Source organism: Oncorhynchus masou, chromosome 21, assembly GCF_036934945.1.
Source record: "Oncorhynchus masou masou isolate Uvic2021 chromosome 21, UVic_Omas_1.1, whole genome shotgun sequence".
Lineage (NCBI taxonomy): Eukaryota > Metazoa > Chordata > Actinopteri > Salmoniformes > Salmonidae > Oncorhynchus > Oncorhynchus masou.
Window position 1 is genome coordinate 37887928 of NC_088232.1, and position 22808 is coordinate 37910735.

The 22808-nt window shown below is 42.0% G+C and overlaps 1 protein-coding gene and 1 long non-coding RNA gene across 3 annotated transcripts in view; both read right to left on the reverse strand.

Moving 5' to 3' along the window:
* The window catches only part of LOC135508295 (low density lipoprotein receptor adapter protein 1-B-like), an 81970-nt gene extending 59388 nt beyond the window's left edge, over positions 1 to 22582 (reverse strand). The window contains exon 1 of one of the 2 annotated variants that reach the window (XM_064928383.1): positions 22329 to 22574. In XM_064928383.1, coding sequence (XP_064784455.1) covers positions 22329 to 22413 — 85 coding nt within the window. In that variant the 5' untranslated portion in view covers positions 22414 to 22574. Of the gene's footprint in view, positions 1 to 22328 lie in introns of both variants that reach the window. The other variant, XM_064928382.1, reaches the window with a different exon arrangement.
* Positions 4262 to 10983, reverse strand: LOC135508296 (uncharacterized). The gene is made up of 2 exons (XR_010450778.1): positions 5969 to 10983; positions 4262 to 5833 (listed from the first exon to the last, which is right to left on the reverse strand). It is a non-coding gene; the product is annotated as an uncharacterized LOC135508296 (long non-coding RNA).
* Positions 22583 to 22808: the final 226 nt, after the last annotated feature.

The window sequence follows — 22808 nt, forward strand, 5'->3', positions numbered from 1 at the left end:
CAGCAGCAGTCACAGACGTACAGAGTGCATAACAGAGTAGTTATCAGCGTTTGATTTGGTGTGTGTCCAAAACAATTCCAGCTGACTGAAGGGATTTACAGATCAGATACGAATCTTAATGCAGGCCTGTAAGTCCCAACAGTGAGACAGGTGCTTCTGTGCAGAACTGATCAAAGGATGAGAACTGTCCTGTCAGTTCGGGATTAAACCAGTGGTCAGCTAGGGCCTGTGCTGTTTACATGTGCTGAAAGAATTAACTTGCCACTGGTTAAATAGACTATTATACAGTAGACATCACAGGGGCTGTCCAGGCATAGGTCGTCATGGTTAGGGCCAGGAGTTTTTCCTGATCAAGTGACCATGAATACCTCCAGGACCTAGTCATGAGGCCTAGGGGGTATTAATGAGGTCAATAGCAGAGACTCACTCAAACTGTCAGAAACATTCTTACCTGAATTACATGCCCAGTGTATATGTGGGACAGGCAATATGTGCAGCATCAGCAGCACGATGTCTCATACCTGCCTGCCAAAATGCCCTGAGAGATCTCTGGATTGCCTTTATGGCCCTCCTGACAGGTTAGACAACATGAATAGCATTAAGGGCCAGCCATGAGAATGTCCAGTGAGTCCAGAGGCTCACTTTAGAGTAATTATGCATATGGCCCTTCACACATCGTTCTCAGATTCCTTGTCATCCCCCAGGAGACAGAGAAACGACAATAAATAATGTCCCAGAGTTCCACAGCTGGGACAGCTTGTTCAGGAGGCCACATCAATAAAATCATCAGATTTGTTAGCCTTCAATTTTCTGTAAATAGACTCAGGTGGCATGTATTTATGCAGCAGACCCCATCCAACAATGCACTGGTTTTTAGCTCTGAATTCTAAAACAATGCCTACTGTACAGCCAAAACCTTGCTTAACCACACTGGTATAACAAGCTGACAGAATGATCTGACATTTCCCTAAACATTAGAGTGACCCTTGAAACAGATGTAGGCCTAATCTCTTCAAAGACAATAAGGGCATTTCCATCTAAAAGGATCCATGAGCACTAACATGTGAAGTTGATAGGAGCATATCAAATTGGGTGCCAAATGAAAGCTGAGTCTATAATTTTGGGAAATTAAGGCATTGATACATTTTAACCATTTTGCTAAAAAAAAGAAAAGAAAAAGGCATAAGTACAGGCTTTTATTTTTGGATAAACTGATAGAAAATGAGTCTTTGTAAACATCTGCCAGAAAAAGTATCAGAACTACATCAAAACAAAGTTGACAAAAAGGCCCATGCCAACAAATACTGTATCAACACATTTTGTTTTGAAGAAATTGTTTACCTTGTGTAAGTTTAAGAAACATTGCCTTGTAATTCCGTTACCAAAAACCCACATATCTTTCTTTTAAAAATGTCTCCCTCATGAGAGGATAATGAAAGTTCACAGAAGTAACAAGTAAAAGGTAGACCTACCAATTAGTTAGTGATTTTACTGATATTAATATTGAAGTGATTAAAAGTCAATTTCCAACAACAAAACAACAGGAAAACTGGATTGGCTATAAACGGGAATCATAATAGTCACAAACCAGTTGGGCCACTTGTTACGGTCCTCCCTTCAACTGGCATACTGTGTACTTCAGCTCATAACTTTTCTTTGTCTTTTGGTTGTCTGGTGGTCAAACCAAGAGTTAAAATAATCAGAGTCTGGACAACCCCTCCCTCTCTAGTTAACGTCACCTCTTCCAGCTCTAGCCATGAGCCCCCTCGCTTTCCATTTACTGTAACCAGCATTCGCAACCACTGAGCACGGCCGACACCGGATGTTGAAAAGTAGTTTAACGTTGGCCAGTCCACCCTGGCCCTGATGTTAACCCTACATTTATATGCATGTCCAGCCCTTATATTTAGCCTCACAATTAAGTGTTTCACCATTTTCTTTTCAGGACAACCAGGGCTACAAGTAGAACACAAAACTATTTGACAAACAGTTGCATTTATGAGTTTTACTGACAAACGCCTAAAAAATAAATAAAAAAAATCTGCAAAAGCAAAAAAAAAAAAAAAAAAAAAAAAAAAAAAAAAAATCGGATAAAAAGTCATTCATATGAATGCTGTAAGCACAAAAATGGTTTGCTCACTGGGAAATTAATATGTTGGTCAGTGACAACTGTGTGGAGTTTGACAGCAACTATGTGAGCTTAATACAGTATTATAGACACTATGCCCTGGCATTTCCTATGATCTATGTAGAAGAACACTTCTAACGACGTGTGTGGCTTGTGAGCATCATAGAGCAAAACGTTACATGTGCTTGTTCATGAGAGACTCAGCTTTTCATAGATTGGTTTGAGCTACAAACTACTAAAAGCATTCAGACTCGACAGACCATTTTGAATATAAGATCCGGCCCCAGGCCCCTTTGGGATCCGCCTTTGTCTCATAAACACCGCTCTGGTTCAGCCCCCATTAAATCACACAGACTAATGGTTGGTATATACGGATGCAGAAGAAATAGAATCCCAACGGTACAACCCAGAAGTCTGTAGCTCAAATGCACAACGTTGAAAAGGCGCCAGCCAGTCCAGAACACGCCAGCGTTACGGTGGGACTCAATTAATTAAAACATCCACAGACTGACCAAAATGGACCAAATCTGAACCCATCAGAGGTATGTTTCACAAGTTTGGCTAGCACATTAGTGAGTAGAGCACAGTACAGTAAGTAAACAGAAAAGTACAAACCAATACAATATTATAGTACAATACAGTTAAGAGAAGTATAGTACAGTATATTGTATGCTACTTGAGGCTACGTTCAGCACATTGAAGGCCTACAAGTCCCATTAAAGTATTAGTTAATTTATGTGGCCACCTGGACAAGCTGGCCCAGGCATGGAACTCTGGCACGTCATTTATTGTCCTTTCTCTAAATCTCTACTTTACTGAACTCTACTGCACTGTACCTCTACCCTACTCTGCTGATTTGTACTCTAATGTGCTCTGCTGTCCAAACTTGTGAAACATGAGAATTACATTCGTACCCATAAATTACTCATTTCTGTGCCGTACAGATCAGGGACCCATGATGTAACTCAGTAACCGTAATTCCATTACCAGGTGTAATGCCACTTCACTTACTGTAGTTCAATAACCAAAATAGATGTGTTCAAACTCAAGGTGCATTGCCATAGTTGACACACAATTCCTTCTGCAGACAACTTTGAATCTTTAATTCGGCGCAGATATTTAACACATTTTCCAAAAACTGTGGTGGCTAAAAACCTGAGGGAGATTTTGCAGTGATTCCGTTTGCATCTGCACAGTTCTTTCACTAAATTTATTTTTTGTATATTTTTCCAGTGAAATTTTGTAAAAGTAGTCCTGTATGGTTTGTTCAATTTTTGTTTGGCATACATTTAAAATGAGTCAAAGCAGAATTACTATTTTCAAGTTGTCCTATGCAGAAATCGCTCCGCCATTTCGTGGTTGCTAAAACTAACAGTTAGCCTAATTTCAGTTTAGGTGACAAAATAAACTAGTGTAGTGTCATTGTACTATCTTAAACCACTGTGAAATATAGTTCCCATAACCAAAAATAACCAAAGCTGGTGTCTAAAACCAAAAGTAAAAGACAAAAAAATAATAATAATAATGATGAATGAGAAGCATAGAAATAGCTCACATAGAACAGCTCTACCACCTCAGACTTGCTTTCAAGTACAATAATAGATCTATCACTCACATTTCTACGTGAATTTAGTCAAGTCACCCCAAAGGTTACATATTGTCAATCTAAAAAGAAAAACTGTGACAAAGCATGATTGTTCAGTTCCATCCACACAGTGACACACGCATGTGTGGCTCCAAACACATACTGGAGATGTAACAGGGCAATACTTCACTGGGGACTTTACAACTCCATAAAGGAATCATGCAGGAAGCAATCTCCATTACAACCTGGCAGTGGATTTTGGATGACTTTGCCTCTGGCCCACTGCACGGGCCAGAGGCAGAGGGCAAAAACTAGCCAGGACAGAGCAGAGAGTAGAGTAAACTACAGCTCCAGTATGGCATGTCTGTTTTAGAAGACTGCCCCCGAACCAGTAGTAGGGCACCAGAAAAGTAGAGCCTAGACAGAGTTTTACTCTTCTTTGGCTCGATCTTTCCCGATCATGGTTACACAGGCCACAATAACCAGTTTGCCACACTAGTCAACATAACACCATGAAGTTACCGCAACAACCAACAAGGGAAACACTATTATAATCAAATCACATTTTATTTGTCACATGTGAAAACAGCAGGCAAAGGGAATACCTAGTCAGTTGTACAACTGAATGAGTCTTCTGCGTTTCATCCAACCCCTCTGAATCAGAGGTGCAGGGGCCTGCTATAATCGACATCCATATCTTCGGCACTCGGGGAACATTTGGGTTAACTGCCTTGCTCAGGGGCAGAAGGACAGATTTTTATCTCGCTGGATCAAATCCCGAAGCCAACAACATTTTGGTTACTGGCCCAATGCCCAAAACACTAGGCTACCTGCTCTAGACCTTACCGTGAAATGCTTACTTACAAGCCCTTAACCAACAATGCAGCTCAAGAAAGAGTTACTGAATAAACAAAAACAAACCAAAAATGTAAGAAGAAAATTACATAACAATAACGAAGCTATACAGGGAATACCAGTACCGAGTCAATGTGTGGGGGTACAGGTTAGTCGCGGTAAATAGTCTGGGTGGCCAACTGATTAATTGTTCAGCAGTCTTATGGCTTGGGGGTAGAAGCTGTTAAGAAGCCTATTGCTCCTAGACTTGGCGCTATGGTACCGCTTGCCGTGCAGTAGCAGAGAGAACAGTCTATGACGTGGGTGACTCGAGTGACAATTTTTTGGGCCTTTCTCCAACACTGCATAGTATATAGATCCTGGATGTCAAGGAGCTAGTCCCTAGTGATGTACTGGGCCATCTGCACCACCCTCTGTAGTACCTTATGGTCAGAGGTCGAGCAGATGCCATACTTGGTGATGATGTAACCAGTCAGGATGCTCTTGATGGTGCAGCTTTAGAACTAGTAGTATCTGGGGACCCATACCAAATATTTTCAGTCTCCTGAGGGGGAAAACGTGTTGTCGTGCCCTCTTCACAACGTTCTTCGTGTGTTTGGACCATGATGATGATGGTGATGTGGACGTCAAGGAACTTGAAACTCTCGACCCGCTTCACTACAGCTACGTCAATGGGGGTATGTTCAGCCCTCCTTTTTCTATAGTACACGATCAACTCCTTTGTCTTGCTCACATTGAGGGACCACCTCCCTGTAGGCCGTCTCATTGTTGTCGGTGGTCAGGCCTACCACTGTTGTCAGCAGCTAACTTGGTGTTGGAGATGATGGTGTTAGAGTCATGCTTGGCCACGCAGTCATGGGTGAACAGGCAGTACAGGAGGGGACTAAGCAAGCACCCGAGGGGCCACAGTGTTGAGGATCAGCGTGGCAGATGGGTTGTTGCCTGCCCTTACCACCTGGGGGCAGCCCGTCAGGAAATTCAGGATCCAGTTCCAGATGGAGTTGTTTAGTCACAGGGTCCTTAACTTAGTGATGAGCTTTAAGGGCACTATGGTGTTGAACACTGAGCTGTAGTCAATGAACAGCATTATCATATAGGTGTTCCTTTTGTCCAGGTGTGAATGGGCAGTGTGGAGTGCATTAGAGATTGGAGTCATCTGTGGATCTGTTGGGGCGGTATGTGAATTTGAGTGGGTTTAGTGTTTCCGGCATGATGGTGTTGATGTGAGCCATTTCGGTCCATTTCCAAGCCTTGATAACTTGATCCTGGAACATGAGAAGAATACAATGAACAAGTTCCACAAGAAAAGCAACATTGAAACTACAGGACCCCAACATTTCAAAAGCATTTCATGGCTACGACATCAGTGCTACAGGGCAGTAATAATTTATGCAGGTTACCTTCACGTTCTTGGGCACAGGGACTATGGTAGTCTGCTTGAAACAGGTAGGTATTACAGACTCGGTCAGGGAGAGGTTGAAAATGTCAGTGAAGACATTTGCCAGTTGGTCTGCGCATACTTTGAGTACACACCCTGGTAATCCACTTTGCGAATGTTGACATGTTTAAAAAAGGTATTTTCCAAGCCCTGCCACATCCAACGAGTATCAACGCCGGTGTAGTAGGATTCAATCTTAGTCCTGGCTTTGCCTGTGATGGTTCATTTGAGGGCATAGCGTGATTTCTTATAAACATCCGGATTAGTGTCCCGCTCCTTGAAAGCGGCAGCTCTACCCTTTAGCTCAGTGAGGATGTTGCCTGTAACCCATGGCTTCTGGTTGGGAAAAATACATTCAGTCAACTTGGGGACGACGTCATCGATGCACTTATTGATGAAGTTGGTGACTGAGTTGGTATACTCCTCAATGCCATTGGATGAACCCCGGAACATATTATATACTGATACTTCCTGCTTTAGTTTTTGCTTGCAAGCAGGAATCAGGAGGATAGAATTATGGTCAGATTTGCCAAATGGAGGGCGAGGGAGCTTTGTATGCATCTCTGTGTGTGGAGTAAAGGTGGTCTAGAGTTTTTTTTCCACACACGTGACATGCTGGTAGAAATTATGTAAAACGGATTTAAGTTTGCCTGCATTAAAGTCCCTGGCCAGTAGAGGGCCGCTTCAAGAGGAGCATTATCATGTTTGCTTATGGCCTTATAGAGCTCGTTGAGTGCGGTCCTAGTGCAAGCATCTGTTTGTGGTGGTAAATAGACAGCTACAAATAATATAGATGAGAGATCTTGGTAGATAGTGTGGTCTACAGCTTATGAGGTAGAATACCTCAGGCGTGCATTATCTTGAGACTTCTTTAATATTAGACACCAGGCACCAGCAGTTATTGACAAATTGACACAACCCCACCCTTCTTACCAGACATAGCTGCTCTGTCCTGCCGATGCATGGAGAAGCCAGCCAGCTCTATATGATCGGTGTCGGCGTTCAGCCACGTCTCAGTGAAACATAAGATATTACAGTTTTTAATGTCCCTTTGGTAGGATAGTCTCAATCATAGATCGTCCAGTTTACCTTCTCCTCTGCGATTCTTACAAGGCACCCAGTCTTTTCTTCACGCTGAAGACAGAGTTGGGCCTTGTCTCGACAAGCAGTATATCCTTCACGTCGGACTCATTAAAAAAAAAAAAATATCTATATCCAGTTCAAGGTGAGTAATCGCTGTTCTGATGTCCAGAAGCTCTTTCGGTCATAAGAGACGGTAGCAGCAGCATTATGTACAGAATGAGTTACAAACAATGCAAAAAATGAAACAAATTAGCACAGTTGCTTAGGAGTCTGTAAAAACAGCAGCCATCCCCTCCGGTGCCATTATATTGGTAGATAAACCAAAACATTGAGTGGTTAAAAATCCAGTCTTTCCAGTGTAGAAAGGGCTCCAGGCAGGTAACAGTGACAGTTCCTAGGCTAGCACACTAAGGCACTGTGAGGCGCAGACAGAGGCATACAGACATAACATGGGGAATTGTAGAGGAAAGGAAGTAGAAAGCAAATAAACCAAATGTTATGGCCTGAGAAGAGGTTAAAGGTTGATGTCAGAGAACATTTTTCAGACAAACTAAAGCGAATCAGATAAAGGATTACTGTGCACAGCTATTATCAGCAGCGCTGCCAAAATCACGAGACGTTTTTTGTCAGCAGGAAATGGCACACAGTGTAGGAGTCTCGCTCTATTATAAGCTGAAGTCAGGCAGGGGATGGAAAACAGAGACAGAATTGATCCTTCACTAAGCTCCGCCCCAGAATGTGGGACAATCAATCGCAGCACTCCAATGGATCGCAACCATTCGAGTCCGACACCTCGGACAGGCTTACGTTTAAAAACACATGGAAGCCATTTGTTTAAAAAAAGTGTTGCACCATGTCATTTCAGCAAGCCACAACACTCACCATCTCTTGTTCTGAACATTTTTCTATAGTTAGAAACATGTTGTTATCTCTGACAAATTACGCTAATTGATTGCACCCAAATTGTTAATTTTAGTTCACCCAAATTGCACAATTACATATTGGTTCTTACCCTGTAGGGAGTCTGTGGTCCAGGTATGACAGCAACTCATGCTTTGGTTTTGTTTACTTGGCCACTGTTTCAAATGCTAATTGTTTTGCATTTGTAGCGCAAGTTTAGATACTTTATCATGAAAATGCTAATTTGCTCAGATTTCCCCCCCGCCCCACTTATCTCAATATAATTATTTTATTGTTACTATGCGTGAAGTTTAAAATGCATTCTATCATTACTAAATGTGTAATGTGATACATTTTAACATTACGATACTGAAAAAAAATATAGAAAACACAACAAGTGTTGGTCCCATGTTTCATGAGCTTTTGACCATTTCTTTGAAATACTAATGACTAACTCATTGGTAGAAAGAATGTTTGATCCAAATCGGATGTTAATCACCATCTTTCCGATTTGGTCCTGCCGTACATACCTACAGAGACTATGGTCGATTTTGCCAGTGGTTCGTATGGGGAAATGGTCTTGCCAGGAAAATGTTGTCCAAGATCAACAAGAATAACCAAGGGGGCGGGGCTTAGGGGAGGGTCAATTGACTTGTGGTTGTAGAGGATGCTAGCTTGACTGCGCCATCTTCTTCTATGGTATATTGGCGATCGCACAATTTAATATGCATCATGCCACCTACTGTGCGGGATGGAATCAAGATTCCCAAAATCAGAACAAACTACCAACATTTATAAATAAATTAAACAACTTTTCTGTTAAAAAAAACAGATCTGCTCCCTACACAGGCTCAGGGGGAACCTTGGAGGGTGGGTCTTCCGGCACAAGAAAGCACTTGCAAGTCTTCAGATGTAAAATCCATAAGTCCCAAAAACATTTCTGCCTCAGCCACAATAATGTCCAGTTTCTTAGAATTCTTAGAGACTAGTGCAGTACAGTCTAGAACTGTGGCAATGAACACGACAAAATCCAACTTTTTAACACACAGGGAATCTTTTGACTGGCAGCAAGCCGCACCATATCTTCACTAGCATCACTTGTTTTCTCAATTATTTTAATAGCATTCGCATAGAAGATTCGATTGACCACTAACTTTTGCCACCTCAATCTCTGTCACTCTTAAAAGGGCACCCCAGGAACTCGGGATTATGATCCCCACCGCAAATTGCAACACAGTCGTCCTTATATACACCATTCTTCAGTACACTCTGTCCGCCTGCACACACTTGAAACATGGCCAAATCCTTTACAATTCTTACACTGCAATGGTTACGGGACGAAAGCGCTTCCCTACGTTTGTGAAGCTTGGTTGTGTATTTGCTCTTTATCAAAAGACAGGACCGACTTTATTTCTCAATTCACCCAGCAGTTCAGACGCCAGGCACCAACCACATCAGGGATTCTCTTCAGGTATTGAACCTGAACATCCATCGTCACCCCTGAGATGACGTCTTTGACAGGTGCTCTACTCCAAAGTTCAAAACTCACTGCAATCTTCCTCTGTTCTTCAGAAATACATTATCAAAATATGCAGTCCTGGTAACTGACAGGCTCCACTTTTCACAGCGCATACTTCACCATTTTCCACACCTCAAAACAGGTCTCCCACATATGCATCCTTACTCAAACACATCCCAAAAAGAAGCGATTCATTATCATTCATAAACTTATCCTCCACTCCAATTTCAGAAAATTTCCTTTGTTCCAGTTTTCAATACTACTGTTGTCCATTTAGAATATTCGTCTTCACCAATTTGCATGACGCGCTGCTTGATTCAAACTCAGCATCCTCTTCCTCCACCTTTCCCTCCTTCCTGACCAAGTCGTCTATGACGGAATGTGCTTTAGACATCCATTATAGAAGGCATTCTTCAACACTGTTCCAGAAGATTTTTTTGTTCTTACGATCTGGAAGACCTCCTTCAGATGTTGACCCCTTTACATCCCGAGACCCTGGATCATTGCTACTTTCCCTTCCAGGACGGCATCAGATCACACCTCCATTCTTCTCCTCCCTACCTATAGCCAGAAACTTAAACAGGAAGCTACCGTGGTACGGACTGTTCAACGTTGGTCTGTCCAATCGGAATCTGTTCTTCAAGATTGTTTTGATCACGCAGACTGGAAAATGTTTAGGGTCGCCTCTGAGAATAGTATTGACTTGTACACTGACTCGGGGAATAAGGAAGTGCTTAGAGGATGTTGTTCCGACTGCAACGATTATGGCTTATCCAAACCAAAATCCATAGATAGATGGGCGCATTCGAGCAAAAGTGAAAGCGCGAACCACCACATTTAACCATGACAAGAGGACTGGGAACATGGACATGACCTCCGTAAAGCAATCAGAGACAAAAATGATACTACAGGTACAAAGTGGAGTCTCAATTCAACGGCTCGGACACAAGACGTACGGGACTAGGACTCCAGATAATCACAGGTCGCATTCACCAACGCCTCTCTCCCGGACAAGCTAAACATCTTCGCCCACTTCAAGGAAAACATTGAGAAGCTAACGCAGGCCACCAACACTCACAAGGACTGTGTTCGCGTGTCCTCTGTGTCCAACGTGAGTAAGTAATATAAGCATGTTAACCTTTGCAAGGCTGCCAGCCCAGATGTCATTCCAAGCCACGTCCTCAGAGCATGTGCAGGCCAGCTGGCTGGAGTGTTAACGGACATATTTACTCTCTCCATATCCCAGTCTGTTGTCCCCACTTGCTTGAAGATGTCCACCATTGTCCCTGTATCCAAGAAAATGAAGGTAACTGAACTAAATTACTATCGTCACGTAGCACTCACTTGTCATCATAAAGTGCTTTGAGAGGCTAGTTAGTTAACCTCTTGAAACTCCCCATCCCGGATCCGGGATTGTGACTAAGCCTCAGGCTCATTAGCATAACGCAACGTTAACGATTTCTGAAAATCGCAAATAAAATTAAAATAATGCGCCTACTCTCAAGCTTAGCCTTTTCTTAACAACACTGTCATCTCAGATTTTCAAAATATGCTTTTGAACCATAGAAATTGACTAATTTGTGTAAGAGTATGCAAAGCTAGCATAGCATTTTGTGTAGCATGTAGAATGGCAACATTTTCACAAAAGCCAGATAACCAAATAAATAAAATCATTTACCTTTGAAGAGCTTCTGATGTTTTCAATGAGGAGACTCCCAGCCACATACCAAATGCGCAGTGTTTCCTGAAAGCGTCTGTGTGATGGAGAAATCGTTCCGTTTTCTACATTGCGCCTGGCTACCGAAACGAACTGCCTTGTTCAAGGCAGTCACCTACAACGTGAAACTTTTTACCGGATTAACTACATAATATCGAAAACATGGCAAACGTTGTTTGGAATCAATCCTCAAGGTGTTTTTTCACATATCTCTTCATTGACATGCAGTTCTTGGAAGCTTGCGTCTCTCTCTCTGCCCCATGGAAAAATACTGGCAGGTGACTTTTGCGCCCATTTCCGCAGGACACCGGGCGGACACGTGGTAAATGTGGTCTCTTATGGTCAATCTTCCAACGATCTGCCTACAAATACGTCACAATGCTGCAGACACCTTGGGGAAAACAGAAAGGGCAGACTCATTCCTCTTCTTCACAGCCATATAAGGAGATCATGAAAGACAGAGCCTCAAAAATCCTTGTCATTTCCTGGATGCCAAGTCATCTTGGTTTTGCCTGAAGCTCACGTTAAAGGGCACGGACAGAGAAGATATTTGTATTTCTGGACACGTCAGAGTGTTTTCTTTCGAACAGTAGCAATTATATGCATAGTCGAGCATCTTTTTGTGACAAAATATCTTGTTTAAAACGGGAACGTTTTTCTTCCAAAAATGAAATAGCGTCACCATAAGTGTAAGAGGTTAAAGACCACGTCACCATACCAAACACACTAGACCCACTACAATTCGCATATCGTCCCAACAGATCCACGGACGACGCAATAGTAATTGCACTGCACACTGCGCTATACCACCTGGACAAGAGAAATACCTGTGTAAGAACGCTGTTCATCGATTACAGCTCAGCCTTCAACATTATAGTGCCCTCCAAGCTCATAGCTAAGCTCAGGGCCATGGGTCTGAACTAGAGGTCGACCGATTTAAATTGGAATGGCCGATCAATTAGGGCCAATGTCAAGTTTTTCATAACAATCAGAAATCTGTATTTTTGGACAGCGATATGGACGATTCCCCTCCCACCTTTATTTAATCTTTATTTAACTAGACAAGTCAGTTAAGAACACTTATTTTCAATGATGGCCTAGGAACGGTGGGTTAACTGCCTTGTTCAAGGGCAGAACGACAGATTTGTACCTTGTCAGCTCGAGGATTCAATCTTGCAATCTTACAGTTAACTAGTCCAACGCTCTAACCACCTGCCTCTCATTGCACTCCACGAGGACCCTACCTGTTACGCAAATGCAGTAAGCCAAGGTAAGTTGCTAGCTAGCATTAAACTAATCTTATAAAAAACAAATCAATCATAATCACTAGTTAACTACACATGGTTGATGATATTACTAGTTTATCCAGCATGTCCTGCATTGCATATAATCGATGCAGTGCGTATTCGCGAAAAATAACTGTCCTTGCTCCAATGTGTACCTAACCATAAACATCAATGCCTTTCTTAAAATCAATACACAGAAGTACACATTTTTAAACCTGCATATTTAGCTAAAAGAAATCCAGGTTAGCAGGCAATATTAACCAGGTGAAATTGTATCACTTCTCTTGCGTTCATTGCACGCAGAGTCAGGGTATATGCAACAGTTTGGGCCACTTAATTTGCCAGAATTTTACGTAATTATGACATAACATTGAAGGTTGTGCAATGTAAACAGGAATATTTAGACATATGGATACCACCCGTTAGATAAAATACGGAACGATTCCATATTTCACTGAAAGAATAAACGTTCTGTTTTTGAAATGATAGGTCATTCATATGGTAAAATCTGGAAACTAAGGATCGTATTTCTGTGTGTTATTATGTTATAATTAAGTTTATGATTTGATAGAGCAGTCCTTCTGAGCGGTGGTAGGGACCAGCAGGCTCGTAAGCATTCATTCAAACAGCACATTCATGCGTTTGCCAGCACCTCTTTGCTGTGCTTCAAGCATTGCGCTGTTTATTACTTCAAGCCCATCAACTCCCAAGATTAGGCTGGTGAAGCCAATGTGAAATGGCTAGCTAGTTAGCGGGGTGCGCGCTAATAGCGTTTCAAATGTCACTCGCTCTGAGACTTGGAGTAGTTATTCCCCTTGCTCTGCATGGGTAACGATGCTTCGAGGATGGCTGTTGTCGATGTGTTCCTGGTTCGAGCCCAGGTAGGGGTGAGGAGAGGGATGGAAGCTATACTGTTACACTGGCAATACTAAAGTGCCTATAAGAACATACAATAGTCAAAAGGTATATGAAATACAAATGGTAGAGAGAAATAGTCCTATAATTCCCATTTTAACTACAACCTAAAACTTCTTACCTGAGAATATTGAAGACTCATGTTAAAAGGAACCACCAGCTTTCATATGTTCTCATGTTCTGAGCAAGGAACTTAAACGTTAGCTTTTTTACATGGCACATATTGCACTTTTACCTTCTTCTCCAACACTTTGTTTTTGCATTATTTAAACCAAATTGAACATGTTTCATTATTTATTTGAGGCTAAATTTATTTTATTGATGTATTATGTTAAGTTAAAATAAGTGTTCATATATATATATATATATATTTTTAAATCGGCATCGGCTTTTTTTGGTCCTCCAATAAAATCGGTATCGCGTTGAAAAATTGTAATCGGTCGACCTCTAGTCTGAACCCCTCCTTGTGCAACTTAATCCTGGACTTCCTGACGAGTCAACCCCAGGTAGGGAAGATAGGCAACAACACAGCCACAACGCTGATCCTCAACCTAGGAGCCCCACAGGGGTGACTCTTAAGACCCACAAACTTCTACAGATGTACCATTGAGATCATCCTGTTGGGCTGTATCGCCGCCGTATGGCAATTTCACTGTCCGCAACCCCAGGGCTCTTCAGAGGATGGTGTGGTTAGCCCACCGCATCACTGGGGGCACAATGCCTGTCTTTCAGGACATCTACAGCACCCAGTGTCACAAGAAGGCAAAGATGATCAAGGATCTTAGCCACCTGAGCCAAGGCCTGTTCACCTCGCTACCATCTAGAAGGCGGAAACAGTAGAAGTGCATCAAAGCTGGGAGCGAGAGAGACAGCTTCTATCTCCAGGCCATCCGACTGTTAAACAGTCACCACTAGCCGGCCTATGTCCAGTACTCTGCCCTGAACCTTAGTCACTGTTACTAGCCGGCTACCACCAGGTACTCCACCCTGCACCTTTGAGACTGCTACCCTAGAGTCATTGAACACTGGTCACGTACTATTTTACCAACTTTATACACAGTGTACAAAACATTAAGGACATCTTCCTAATATTGAGTTGCACCCCCACTTTTGTCCTCAGACCAGCCTCAATTCATTGGGGCATGGACTGAACAAGGTGTCGAAAGCGTTCCACAGGGACGCTGGCCCATGTTCACTCCAATGCTTCCTACAGTTGTCAAGTTGACTAGATGTCCTTTGGGTGGTGGACCACTTAATACACACGGGAAACCGTTAAGCGTGAAAACCCCAGCAGCGTTGCAGTTCTTGACACAAACCGGTCCGCCTGGCACCTACTACCATACCCCATTCAAAGGAACTTGAATATTTTGTCTCAACCATTCACCTTCTGAAAGCCACACATACAATTCATGTCTCAAGATTTAAAAATGCTTGTTCCTCCCCTTCAGCTACACTGATTGAAGTGGATTTACCAAGTGGCATCAATAAGAGATCCCGGAATTCACCTGGGCAGTCTATTTAATCGAAAGAGCAGGTGTCCTTAATGTTTTGTAAACTCAGTGTATGTACAGTGCATTCTGAAAGTATTCAGACCCCTTGACCTTTTCCACATTGTTACGTTACAGCCTTATTCTAAAATGTATTAAAATTGTTTTCCCCCCTTAATCTACACACAATAGCACATCATGAAAAAGCAGAAACCGGTTTATAGAAATTTCTGCAAATGTATTACAAATAAAAAAACTGAAATATCACACTTACATAAGTATTCAGACCCTTTAATCTGCACTTTGTTGAAGCACCTTTGGCAGCGATTACAGCCTCGAGTCTTCTTGGGTATGACGCTACAAGTTTGGCACACCTGTATTTGGAGAGTTTCTCCCATTCTTCTCTGCAGATCCTCTCATGCTCCATCAGGTTGCATGGGAAGCATTGCCATTTCAAGGTCTATCCAGAGTTGTTTGATTGGGTTCAAGTCCGGGCTCTGGCTGGGCCACTCAAGGACATTCAGAGACTTGTCCTGAAGCCATCCCTACATTGTCTTGGCTATGTGCTTAGGATCCTTGTCCTGTTAGAAGGTGAAGCTACGCCCCAGTGAGGTTCTGAGCGCTCTGGAGCAGGTTTTCATCAAGGATCTCTGTACTTTCCTCCGTTCATCTTTCCCTCGATCTAAAAAACATCCCCACAGCATGATGATGCCACCATAATGCTTCACCGTAGGGATGGTGCCAGGTTGCCTCCAGATGTGACGCTTGGCATTCAGGCCAAAGACTTCAATCTTGGTTTCATCAGGCCAGAGAATCTTGTTTCTCATGGTCTGAGAGTCCTTTAGGTGCCTTTGGCAAACTCCAAGCGCACTGTCATGTGCCTTTTCCTGAGGAGTGGCCACTCCTTCCATCTGGCCACTCTACCATAAAGGCCTGATTGGTGGAGTGCTGCAGAGATTGTTGTACTTCTGGAAGGTTCTCCCATCTCCACAAAGAAACTCCGGAGCTCTGTCAGAGTGACCACCGGGTTCTTGGTCACCTCCCTGACCAAGGCCCTTCTCCCCCGATTGCTCAGTTTGCCCGGACTGCCAGCTCTAGGAAGAGCTGGCTGTCCAAACTTCTTCCATTTAAGAATGGAGGCCACTGTTCTTGGGGACCTTCAATGCTGCAGACAATTGTTGGTACCCTTCACCAGATCTGTGCCCCGACCCATCCTGTGCCCCGACCCACCCACCCGGAGCTCTATGGACAACTCCTTTGACCTCATGGTTTGGTTTTTGCTCTGACATGCACTGTCAACTGTGGGACCTTATATAGACAGGCGTGTGCCTTTCCAAATCATGTACAATCACTTGAATTTACCACAGGTGGACTCCAATCAAGTTGTAGAAACAGCTCAAGGACGATCAATGAAAACAGCATGCACCTGAGCTCAAGTTCGAGTCTCATAGCAAAAGGTATGAATTCTTATGTAAATAAGGTATCAGTTTGTTTATGAATTTGCTAAAAAAATAATACTTTTTTCACTTTGAAATTATGAGGTATTGTGTGTAGACTTCTTCAATGTTTTTATTTAATACATTTTAGAATAAGGCTGTAATGTAACAAAATGTGGAAGTCAAGGCGTGTGAATACTTTCTGAATGCACTGTACTCGTCATGACTCATCCTATTGAAAAACTGCTACACAAACCTTTTCTATTCATATACTGTCCACACACACACATACATCTACATATTCCAGTCTCTGACATTGCTTGTTCTGAAATTCTTAATTTCTTTACTGGATTATTTTGTGGGGGGTTTTATGTTGTTTTTTTCCTCCTAGGTATTACTGCACTGTTTGAGCTACAAACACAAGCCTTTCGCCACTCGTGATGACATCTGCAAATCTGTGTACTCGACCAATAAAGTTTGATTTGATTCGAATTGTTTTTAGACCACAATGTTATTCTTTGTCTTTGAGTTTCAGTAAAAGTGCTGGTTTAACCAGCAGTCCCTGGGAAGGTTATTAAAAACAATTACAATACAGACAAACAATGAGCAGTGAGCACATGCAGAGCAACATAGGACAAGCAACACGTAGCACACACACACTGACAGAGAAATTGCAAAAAAATATCATATATAAAAGCAACAAACAGTGTGACACAGCTCACAAGCTACAAACAGATAAGACTCAACGACATTCATCACTGTTGCAGATGTAATATGTACAGTTGAAGTCGGAAGTTTAAATACACTTAGGTTGGAGTCATTAAAACTTGTTTTTAAATCGCTCCACACATTCCTTGTTAACAGACTATAGTTTTGGCAAGTCAGTTAAGACATCTACTAGTAATTTTTCCAATAATTGTTTACAGACAGATTATTTCACTGTATCACAATTCCAGTGGGTCAGACGTTTACATACACTAAATTAACTGTGCCTTTAAACAGCCTGGAAAATTCCATCATGGATTTAGAAGCTTTTAATAGGTTAATTGACATAATTTGAGTCAATTGGAGGTGTACCTGTAGATGTATTTCAAGGCCTACCGTCAAACTCAGTGCCTTTGCTTGACATCACGGGGAAATCAACAAAAAAAAAAGCCAAGGCCTCAGAAAAAAACACTGTAGACCTCCACAAGTCTGGTTCATCCATGGGAGCAATTTCCAAACACCTGAAAGTACCACGTTCATCTGTACAAACAATAGGAAGCAAGTATAAACACCATGGGACCATGCAGCTGTCATATCACTCAGGAAGGAGATGCGTTCTGTCTCCTAGAGATGAACGTACTTTTGTGCGAAAAGTGCAAATCAATCCCAGAAAAGCAAAGGACCTTGTGAAGATGCTGGAGGAAACAGGTACAAAAGTATCTATATCCACAGTAAAACGAGTCCTATATTGACATAACCTGAAAGGCCGCTCAGCAAGGAAGAAGACACTTAAGGACAACAAAGTCAAGGTATTGGAGTGGCCATGACAAAGCCCTGACCTCAATCCTATAGTAAATTTGTGGGCAGAACTGAAAAAGTGTGTGTGAGCAAGGAAGCCGACACACCTGACTCAGTTACACCAGCTCTGTCAGGAGGAATGGGTCAAAATTCACCCAACTTGTGGAAGGCTACCTGAAATGTTTGACCCAAGTTAAACAATTTAAAGGCAATGCTACCAAATACTAATTGAGTGTATGTAAACTTCTGACCCACTGGGAATGTGATGAAAGAAATAAAAGCTGAAATAAATAATTCTCTCTACTATTATTCTGACATTTCAATCTTAAAATAAAGTGGTAATCCTAACTGACCTAAAACAGGGAATTTTTACTTGGATTAAATGTCAGGAATTGTGAAAAACTGCATTTAAATGTATTTTGCTAAGGTGTATGTAAACTTCCGACTTCAACTGTATATTACTTAAAATATGAAAACGTTGGTTTTTAGTTCACTCAATGGTCATGCTGCAGATGGCCATTCCAACCCACCCTCTCAGTCTTTACTCTCCCTCCACCCAAATGAACATTTATTTATTCATCACTGCCACAGTTATGTATATAGTGCTATTTATTTGTATACCGTTTTTTTATTACCATTTTCATTATTTGAATGTTGAAGCTCAAAGCCTACGTTTTTCACTTTATACTGCAATCGCACATGTGACTATTAAAACTCTGAATTGGAATACATGGAAAGCAACAATACACAGCTAAGGATTATGTTCACAAATCTGACTCTCCTTTAGCCATGTCTTTACTTTTTGTGAAGTTGCAATAGTTGTGTGTCTGATGGCAGTGTGTTCCAGACATGGGAAGCTCTAACAGAGAAAGCAGTTTGACAAAAGGTGCTTTTCCTTAAGGGAACTATACAGTCACCTCTCATGGCAGACTTTGTGAATCTGCTGCCATGGGTTTGGGTTTCTGTTTGACAAAAGCACTAGGTGGAGGGGGAGCCAGGCCATTTAGGATCTTGAGGGGGCTCTGTGCACAGATGCCAAAACAAAATAGGCATGCATGTACAAGGCCAAGCCCAAAGCATGAGCACCAAGAGTTACTTTATTTGGGACTCAAACATTCTATCATGTAGGGGTGGAGGACACCAACACTGAATCCAGGTATGTTTGGACTTGGGAGGTGCCTTGCATGGACTCCAGACATCTCAATAACAAGACCCTGAATACTTCTGTTTTTTGGTCTCAGCATTGAAAGCAGCATGCATCACTTGCCCACAACAAAACACAGACTCTTACAGCAGTGGTATGCTTCCAGTTATGACAAGATGAAACATGTTACTTTCTATCAACAGCAGCTACCAGTGCACTCTACATTAGCCATGATGTATTGAAGTAATCACATAGAAACAAGAGGCAGTTAAATCAGTGTTTTGGCCATAAACACTACCTGACCTTGCTAAGAATAGGCAGCGTGTGGGTGAGAGGAAATGCAGATCTAGACCAGAGGCTATCACAGGCCAGGGCCCACATGACCTGCATTAGGAGGTCAACAACATAAAAGATGAAGATGTAACGCTCCCCTGATAAATCTGTAACCATGATTATATATGGCCATTATCAGCTTCCACCAACCCTGGCTGTTGGCCATACATCGTCCCTGCCGGGAGAGACTGGGGACAGGAAGTAGACCTTTAGAAAGCCTCATTATTCACCCAGAGAAAGTGGACCAAAACAAAGCATTGATTGCACAGCATGGCACGTGTGGCATCATGCTACCAAGTCTGCCAACGACCACACAGTCTATGAAGAAAAGAAAGGCGAGACAAGGGGAGGGGGTGTTGTTCCCTCTATGAAACCAAACAAAAAAAGGTTTTACCAAGAAGCTACACCGCTCTTTGAAAAACCATACTACACAGTAGTGTGATCATATGCACCCACTCACGTGTCTGCACATCATGTGTGTGACAAACCACTGAAGACAGAGATCAAAGCCATTGTGAGAATCATGCAGCTCCACAGCCAATGGTAGTGCATGAATATACATTTTAAAAAATGTAACCTTTATTTAACTTGGCTAGTTGGTTAAGAACAAATTCTTATTTACAATGACGGCCTACCAGGGAACAGTGCCTTGTTCAGGGGCAAAATTACTTTTTGCCCCTGAATGACTGATTTTTACCTTGTCAGCTCAGGGATTCGATCCAGCAACCTTTCAGTTACGCCCAACGCTCTAACCACTAGGCTATCTGCCGACATGGAGAATTTATGAAGATGATTTATCTATACTGAATAATAATATAAAACGCACCATGGACAGTGTTGCTCCCATGGTCCATGACCTGAAATAAAAATATCAGCAAAAAAGTAAGAATTCATACACAAACTGCTTGTTTAGTTTCAATTGTGGGCACACATTTGTTTATATCCCTGTCTGTGACCATTTCTCTTTTGCCAAGATAATCCATCCACCTGACAGGTGTGGCAAATCAAGAAGTTGATTAAACAGCATGATCATTACCCAGGTGCACCTTGTGCTGGGGACAATAAAAGGTCACTTTAAAAAATGTGCAGTTGTGTCACACAATACAGACGTCTCAACTTTTGAGGGAGTGTGCAATTGGCATGCTGACTGAAGGAATGTCCACCAGAGCTGTTGCCAGAGAATTGAATGTTAGCTTGTGGTAGAGAAATTGTCTCCAACAATGTTTTAGAGAATTTGGCAGTACGTCCAACTGGCCTCACAACCGCAGACCACGTGTAACCACTCCAGCCCAGGACCTCTGGGGGCCTGTGCCCTCCCAGCATGTGAAATCCATAGATTAGGGCCTAATGAATTTATTTAGATTAACTGATTTCCTTATATGAACTGTAACTCTGTAAAAATCTATGAAATTGTTGCATTTTTGTTCAGTGTAATAAAATAAGTAAAGAAATCTGTTTTTAAGCCAATTTCCCAAGTGTTGATCACACAGTATGTGTTTGAAAGGTGTTTACAGCTTGTTGGTTTTTAGGCTATATGTTAACCAAAACAAACTAAATCGAGCGGCCCTAAAAGACCTCTCTGCTAACACTCCTTTACATTTTTTTGTGAAGCAAAATGTGTAGACAATTTGTTTTTTGAGCCATATATCGTGCCGGCTCCACAGTGTCTTAATCTAAACAGGAAGCCTGTCCGACCCTAGTCCTTGATCATGACTCAGTTCCATTACAATACACATAAGTCATTGGATGAAGGCGTTTTCTGTAGCGTGGAATTTTGTTAGGAGCTGCGACGCTTCGTCTGAACATTAACCGGCATCGCATGCGGTACGGTTTTGGAAGCATAAGGACCTTATCTTTCATATCGGAGAGAAATTATTTCCAAAAAACAAAGTGGTTAAACTGATACACACCTTTATAGGGTAAAGGTTCCCAACACGGCCATATTTCCATGTTACAGCATTTGTTTATGGAAAACAGTGTGCTAATTAGCCATCTGTGTTTCTGAACACCTGTGTGTAAACTGAACACAGACGCCAAAAACGTTGTCACCTGCAACGGTGTTAAGACAAGTGTACAGTAAGTGTATTTGGAATCTGTGAAATTATTTTGATGTGATTTTTAAATTGAGGGATTTATGTTTCTAAAACTATACCGGAATTGAGATTCGATTTACGTTTAGATGGAGTAGGCTATTTGACCGTTTTGGCTTCCAGGGCCAATTCTCTTTAAACTGAACATGCAAGTTCCTTGGACTAAGGAGTTAGTCCTTTAGTCCAATTTGGGCAAGTCCGAACCCCGTAAGCAAGAGTATGGTCAGAATCTATTCTGGCTAGACGCTTCCCTGGGGAAACCTGGTATGATAGCCAAACAATCTTCCTAGTACGTTTTAGCTTTAATGAGCTATCGGCAATCACATTAAAAAAATGTTTACAAATACAAGTATTTGTCTCAGGCGCCGAATATAACGGGTGTGTAGACTTGATCAGGAAATGCTTGCTTACATCCCTTCAACGATGCAGTTAAAATAATTACAAAAAGTAACAATGCTCACTCACTCACTCGCATATTATCTATTATCTATCCTGATGCCTAGTCACTTCAGATACAAGATACAAGAATGTAGGAATATACAGGGAGTACTAGTACTAGTACCAGATAAATGTGCATGGGTATGTACATAAAAGCAGGGTGAAGTGACTAGGCATCAGGATAGATAATATGCTTCGGAATAAAGAACAGAGTAGCAGCTGCATATGAGTGTGAATGTGTGTCGGTATGCGTGTGAGTGAGCATAAGTACTTTCAGTCTAGGTATGATCTTTACTTTAAGTCAACTTTACTCTAGCTACAGAGGAACACATTGGGGAATACAGCAGGAAGCTCCATTACGTACCCAGCGTTTAAATATAACTACATAGGAAAGACGACTAGATAAACATTTTCGTTTACCTTTTACTAGTATCCATGCTAACTAGTCAGCTTGCTACCAATACTACTTACTTTTGTGTCTGCCCACACCCCATGACTGTTTAGCGAGACTGGGGCTCCGAATTATTGCCCTTCCAGCCGACTTCAAAGCGTCCATGTCGTAATCCAAAATTGGGGCAAAGAGCCCAACGAGTTTCGATTCTTGTCTCTCGGAGAGCTTGGTTTGTCACACTCTCCCAAACTTTTCCAGTGGTTTCCCCCCACTACTGTTTCAAAGACAGCCCAGAATAGAAACATTATCATATTCGTCCCACTGGGCGGTGTTATGTAGCTAGCTATGTAAATTAACTGCATAATGTACGTGACGTATATTTGTGGAATATTTAACAGAGATTTGGATATAATGACGAGATGCTTATGTCTCCACTCTAACAATGGAATTCGTTGTCCACAGAGCGGAATGGCGGGCTGTCAAGCTCCCGCCTATTCCTCTCTTTGGATTGGTGGAAACATCTCCTTATTTAAACTACGTTTTTAATATTCGATGGGGGG